Source organism: Trichechus manatus, unplaced genomic scaffold, assembly GCF_000243295.1.
Source record: "Trichechus manatus latirostris isolate Lorelei unplaced genomic scaffold, TriManLat1.0 scaffold00062, whole genome shotgun sequence".
NCBI lineage: Eukaryota > Metazoa > Chordata > Mammalia > Sirenia > Trichechidae > Trichechus > Trichechus manatus.
The window spans coordinates 9,189,247-9,196,209 of record NW_004443998.1 but is presented as its reverse complement, the minus strand read 5'-3'; the positions used below and the strand labels follow the sequence as shown (position 1 = coordinate 9,196,209).

Below are 6,963 nucleotides of genomic sequence, written 5' to 3'. Positions count from 1 at the left end.
TGGCCATTGCAATGAATTACTGAACCCAGTAGAGAAGTAGAGAGTGCCATGGGAGGGACCATTGGTGTCAGAATTGGTAAAGATGGCAGAGAGAGGATGCATGTCTGACCCGTGCCTCATAGGAATCAGCCTTGGGCGTGGATCTTGAGTCTCCCTCTCCATTGTGAAGTTAATGGTCAGACACCCTTGCCATGCCATTTTTACAGTATTTGAGAACACTTTTTTTCTCTAGAATGGCTCAGGCTTAAGAAACAAGCTGAATGTACCATCTTGTTTGTTTAGCTAGATTTTTTACCAAATTAGAATATTGAAATAGGACAGGAAAAAGAAAATCTTTTTTTTGTTTGTTTGTTACTTGAGTGGACTGTGTAATGAGTTTTGAAAAAATGCCTATCATGTTTTAAATTGCGTTTGCAGTTGTAACTATGTAGGAAGGCATTTCAATTTACATAATCCTTCTTTTTTGCTGGTTTTCACTTCCTGTTAAAACAGGGAATACCCTGTTTTTTTTTGTTTTTTTTTTTTTCCTGGCAGAAAACATCTAGTTTCAAGAAAATCAGAGAGTAAAAGTTAAGTTTACAGACTTCCAGTGGCAGAGATTTAAGGGAACCACTTAACTTTGGAACGTAAGTTCAGAATTTTGTTCTTCAAAACCTTTAAACTTTTCATTTCTTAAGTTCTAGAAACATGTTTGAATTGGGGAGTCAGGAAACTTGAATTCTAGAATCAGTGCTGAAACTAACGTGCCGTGTGCCTCTGGTCTACCGCTTTATGCTTTTGGGATAACTGATTCCATTATCTCCATCTTCATGGTCTTCTAAGTTTATAGTTTACCTTCTGGTACATTGTTGACCAATCTGTCGTGACTTCCTCCGTCCCAGCTAACAGTATCGGTGTTATGGATTGAATTGTGTCCCCCAAAAATGTATGTCAACTTGGCTAGGCCATGATTCCCAGTATTTTGTGATTGTTCACCATTTTGTCATCTGAGGTGATTTCCCTATGTGTTATAAAGCCTACCTCTATGATGTTAATGAGGCAGGATTAGAGGCAGTTATGTTAATGAGGCAGGAAGAAATCTACAGGATTAGGTTGTGTTGTGAGTCAGTCTTGAGATATAGAAGAAAGAAGCGAGCAGAGAGACAGGGGGACCTCATACCTCTAAGAAACAAGAGCCAGGAGAACAGCGCCTCCTTTGGACCTGGGGTCCCTGTGTGGAGAAGCTCCTAGATCAGGGGAAGACTGATGACAAGGACCTTCCCCCAGAGCTGACAGAGAGAGAGAAGGCCTTCCCCTGGAGATGGCACCCTGAATTTGGACTTCCAGCCTCCTAGATTGTGAGAGAATAAATTTCTTTTTGTTAAAACCACCCACTTGTGGTACTGCTGTTACAGCAACACTGGATAACTAAGACAATGAGGAAGACAGAAGTGAAATGATGCTAACAAGCCAGGCTACACTTTATGCATCAAACACACTGCCTGGATTCTGTGCAGGCATCAGGCAGCCATATCTGGACTAGCTGGGCCCCTGAGAGGGTCAAAGCTTCACCACCGTGAATCCTACTGTATGTTGGCTGGAAACATGGACTTTCATGGTTGATAACTTGGTGACAAGAGTTGTGGTTTTCATTCATTTACCAAATGTTGTAAGTATCTACTTGTGTTTGAGGCACTGCTTTTCATTTGAAGAATATTCTAGAAGACAAGTTACTTTAGCAATCCTTTAACTGCTAGACCTCTAAGCTGTCTAAAAACTCAACAGTGTATCTCACTTAAAAATTAAAAACAAAAACACTAAAGCTATCCCTTACACCTGGTGCTACTCTCATGGAATTGAGTCACTGAGTAAGCTGCCTTTAATCCCCAGAGAACATTCGAGGCTGACATTCTGAATTCTTGTGAGAGCGTAGGGTTGGGATTGAGGAAGTAGGTCAGTACTCTGGGCATGAGCACTAGCCACGTGTCTTCTTCCTGGCTCTGTAAAGCAAGAGAAATAACTCTTCTTCAACAGGTGCTGGCAATGTCAGACATAACAGCCCCCGGGAGGAGACACACCACCAGTGGTAGTCAGCGTCCAGAGACGGGAACTTGGCTCTCATGCTACCACTGACCTGAGCCATGACCTTGGACAAATGACTGTTTTCTCATCTGAAAACAGTGACAGCACCAACCCCAAAGATAGTGGTGAAGCTTTAATGCACATGCACATAGTAGGTGCTCAATAAATGCATGTCATACATTATTCAAACAGGAAAATGAAGGACAATATTAATTTTTAGAAAATATTTATTAAAAAACTAAAGTGAATGTGGCAGAAAAACCAAAAACGAAACCAAACCTTTAAATAGCAAGCATATGACACTGGTTATAAAGCTTTCCCAACTCTACTGATCTAGTCCTTCACACCATCTATAGTCAAGGAGGGCTTCCAAGAAGCTGCGTGTAAACAGGTCATCTATACTAGTGGTGAGGAAAAACTCATTACGTGAGAACTGTCATTAGCCAGATGACTTGTTTTCCTGGTCAATCCACATCTTAGGGAGTGTCCATGTGGATATATAGTTCTAGTTTTAATTTCGGGGGCAGGGTAGGTGAAACAGTAGAAAGACAAACAGCATCAGTAGAGGGCAATCTTAAAGCACCTTTAAAATCTGGACCCTTTTCCACAATTTAACCCAGTAATTCTCAAACCGTGGAAACGAATCACCTGATGAGCCTATAAATTCACAGGTGGCCTAGATCTGCTTAAAACAGATGAGCACTCCAGGTGACGCTACGCACATTGGTCAGCATCCAGTTTGAGAAACACTGTTTTAAACGCATTAAAACAATTCCTAAACCAAAAAAACCAAACCCGCTGCCGTCAAGTCGATTCCGACTCATAGCAAAGCAATAGGACAGAGTAGAACTGCCCGATGGGATTTTAAAGGCTATAAAATCCTTACGGAAGTAGACTGCCACATCTTTCTCCCGAGAGGAGGCTGGTGGGTTCCAACTGCTGACCTTTCGGTTGGCAGCCGAGTGCTTTAACCACTGTGCCACCAAGGCTCCTTAAAACAATTCCTACCCACCCAAACAAGATAAAAGTAAAGGAATTTGCTGACAGACACGTGCGTTTGTCAACATCGAAGGACCAACACAGGGAGAAGGGCAAGGAAGAGTCTCAAATCTCTAACATACTGGTCTACAGGAGTCCCGAGCAAGCTGTCAAGGGTTGCTCGGGAAGTAAATAACATTTAATAATAAAGTTTATTTTAGATCACAGAACAGCCTCTAATCCCCATTCACCCTAGTTGATGAAATTTGTTGGGTTGATGCCAATTAAGAGGGGTGCGTGTGTATGTATGACTCATAGTGACCCTGTAGGACAGATCAGAACTGCCCCATAGGGTTTCCAAGGCTGTAAATCTTTACGGAAGCAGACTGCCACATCTTTCTCCTGCAAAGTGGTTTGTGAGTTCAACTGCCGACCTTCTGGTTAGCAGCCAAACGTTTAACCACTGGATCATCAGGGTCACTAGGAGCAGGGATTTTCTCTACGGCAGTGGGTTTGGGTGTATGAGATGTGGGAAGATACTGTTTCAACAAAACCTGGGGCAGTTGTGGATCCTGACTGGTGAAGACGTACTGAATAAAACATCTATAAAAATCTTTATTAAACGCAGAGCACTGTGCCCAAATAATTTCAACAGTTTATGGATTCCACACGAGGCGTCATGGACAACACGTAGAAATAGTCACATTTATCCCAAGGTTCCCATTATCTGCAAAAAGATGTGCAATGGCTGTGTCGAAAACCAGGCAGTCGCTGTTCATGATGGCCGCGGCCACGCCGTCGTGGATGGACCGGGGCGTGGCCTCCCAGGTCAGTCTCCGCCGATTCCCGTTCAACTCCAGTCTGTAGGCAAAGTTCTCGGCCTGCTTGCGGGTGCCGATGAGCAGGACGATGGCAAAGAACTGCTGGTGGCCTTCATACTTTTCTTGTTTCTCCAGCACCAGCATGAAATGGTGGCCGAAACACGACTGCATCATCACCCAGTCGACAGCCCCTGGCAGGTTAATGTCTGTAGCTAGAAAGACGATGTCTTCTCCCTGCAGGGTGGTGATGCTTTTGTGGGCATGCATGAGGTGGGACATCACGGCTTCCAGCGAGCCCTGCCACTTGCAGGAGGCCCCAGGACAAGGGCAGGAGTAGGGACGGTATTCACAGATGTCTTCGTGTTCCGGCTTCTCCGTGTGGTGCAGAGTCAGGGAACAGCCCGTGGTGGCATACTGTAAAGACGGAAAGAAACATGTTGGGCCTTCTCAAAACTTCTACTGGTGTCTACCTCTAAGAGGACCTACCCACTCAGGTTGCCTGGGAATATTTTTCTAAGATACTGTGTCCCATTGCCAAAAGAACTGCTGTTTTTGCCTTTCCCTACCCTGCATTAGGGAATAAATCCCTTGCAAAATGGGCCAAATTCTAATCGTTACAGATGAATTAATTAATCAGTAGCAACAAGCTGGTGCAGAGCACGTTCATCATACAAACGCTAAACTATCGTCATGGAAAGGATGCAGAAGCAAAGACAGCAGCGTCCACTCTGAGGGAGGGTGGTTTAAAGAAAGAAATGCAGCTTGCTCCTCCCCTGCCTCCCGCTTGTCTAAAGCAGATTATAATCTTCAGTAGAAACTGGCAGAAGTAGTTCAATGTATTTACTTTGCCCGTGTTGTTACTGTGTGCCGTTGAGTCGATTCCGACTCATAGCTTATAGGACTTATAGGACAGAGGAGAAGTGCCCCACAGGGTTTCCAAGGAGTGGCTGGTGGATTCGAACTGCTGACCTTTTGGTTAACAGCTGAGCTCTTAACCACTGCACCACCAGGGCTCCACTTTGCCCATAGGAATTGCTGATTCATCTTTTTTTTTTTTAATTTTTTTAACCAGGGACTAATTTTTAAAGGCTGGGTATTAAAAAAAAAAAAAAAATTAATCAGAAGGAAAAACCAATTTACGTATCCATATATATTTACATTTCAAGTTCCTACCTTTGTAAGGTCCTAAAAAGCGAATCCCTATTAACTGTGTTTTTAATTTAGGGTGCGGCTAGGAATACAGAGCCTTCCGATGTTGTGTGTGATGGGTGAAGCATTTCTCCCCAGAGTTTAAAAACACACACACACATACACACACTAAAAATAGCAAGAATTAGCCCTGAACTTGGCAGATTCTCTGGCTGACACAGGCCCTCATTATTTGGGTTAAGAAGATGTTTCAGAATGAGCTGTTTACCACAGCTGCTCAGGAATAAACGCAAGAACTCCATGAGCTTTGGCAAATGGTGTACAGAAAAGTACCATCTGTCCCTCTTCCCCCACCCAAAGTCCCAAACCACTCCATGCTCACAAACTCAAAATTTACAGCAAATATTTATCACCCAGCAAGCATTTCAGAACTTCTTCTTGGGTAACTCAAGTAGGAATATTTATAATCTGAATTATTTGGTTTGTCTTACAAGTCACACATTCAACTCATCCTTCAACCCAAATACAGAGAACAAGGAACCTTCCCAAAGTACACAAATAGAAAAGGCATTACTTAGCATCTGTGTGGACAATGACCTTATGAAAAAACACGCTGCTAAAGACTTGGGTGCTTATTCTGCTTTTTTTAAAACAAGCTGAACGTCCGTCTGCTCCTTCTTTTTTCCATCATAGGTGAGGGCGTGTCTTCATAAGCACTGGTGCTGCTTTTATGCAGGGCTTCGAACTGGTTCATTCTGGTTTGAACCCCTGCTGAGAAAATTTGCTTTTCTAACAAGTTCCTGGGCGATGCTAATGCTGCTGGTTAGGGACCAATTCTGAGAACTGCTAGTAGAGCAGTGGTTCTCAAAATTTATTATATGTAAGAATCACCTAGGGATGTTGTTAAAATGTAGATTCTGATTCAGTACATCTGGGGTGGAAATGCAAATTCTCAGCAGGGTCTGAACTGGTTCAAAGCGCTGCTTTTATGATGACTGGATTATGGATGATCTCTAAAAAGAAAACATCTGAACTTTAACACACACACACACACACACACACACACACACACACCCGTGTCACACTTCATACTTCTGACAGTCTCGGCATTGTTCTAGAATGACACCCCAGTGCAAGATGGGCTTTCTTGTCACCTGAATCAGGGGCTGTCATCCAGGGATCAGACTGAGCACTTGGGGGGACTGTGAATTCCCTAAAATGGTCTGTAAAACTGTCTATGTGTCTTTCAGCAGCAACCTCAAAGCTCACCAGCCCCTGGGATTGTGTTTTCTTGGAAAGCTACTATGATAAAAAACTCAAATACAACCGAAATACAGATGCAGAGGAGGACCGGGGGGTGAAAGGTGACTCCAAGCCAGGGAAGAGGGTTAAGGAAAGCTTATGCAGAAGTGGACTGTGGCAGGCGGAGCCCTGGCTGGCTCCAGCACGGGATAAGTGGAAGGAACCAAACAAAAAGCCCCAAACTAGTTGCTGTCAGGTCCATGGTTACCCCAGTGTCAGAGCAGAACTCCATAGGGTTTTTAAGGCTGTGATCTTTCAGAAGTAGATCTCCAGGCCTTTCTTCTGAGGCATCTCTGGGTGGGTTCGAACTTCCAACCTTTTGGTGAGCAATCCGGTGCTTAACCAGATGCGCCACCCAGGGACTCCTGTGGAGGGAATAATGGGGGATAAAACCTAGAGGACAAGGCAGGTCCAAATTCTGTCAGGGATTTTCCTGACACTTCAGTCTATGTTCAGGGTTTCTCAACCTTGGCACATTTTCAACCCGACAATTCTTAGTTACGGAAGTCTGTGCTGTGCATCGCAGGCTGTTTAGCAGCGGCCTAGCCTCTACCCACTACATGTCAGTAGTAGCGCCGCCCCCAACCCGGTGTAAAAACCAAAAACGCCTCCAAACATGGTCAAATGCCCCCTGGGACGGCAACATGGGTCC

The 6,963-nt window shown here is 44.1% G+C and overlaps 1 protein-coding gene across 1 annotated transcript in view; it reads right to left on the bottom strand.

Moving 5' to 3' along the window:
* Window positions 1–1,383: 1,383 nt before the first annotated feature.
* The window catches only part of SIAH2 (siah E3 ubiquitin protein ligase 2), a 22,977-nt gene continuing 17,397 nt past the window's right edge, over window positions 1,384–6,963 (bottom strand). Inside the window, exon 5 of the mRNA XM_023733848.1 lies at window positions 1,384–4,274. Coding sequence (XP_023589616.1) covers window positions 3,717–4,274 — 558 coding nt within the window. The 3' untranslated portion in view covers window positions 1,384–3,716. The remainder of the gene's footprint in view (window positions 4,275–6,963) is intronic.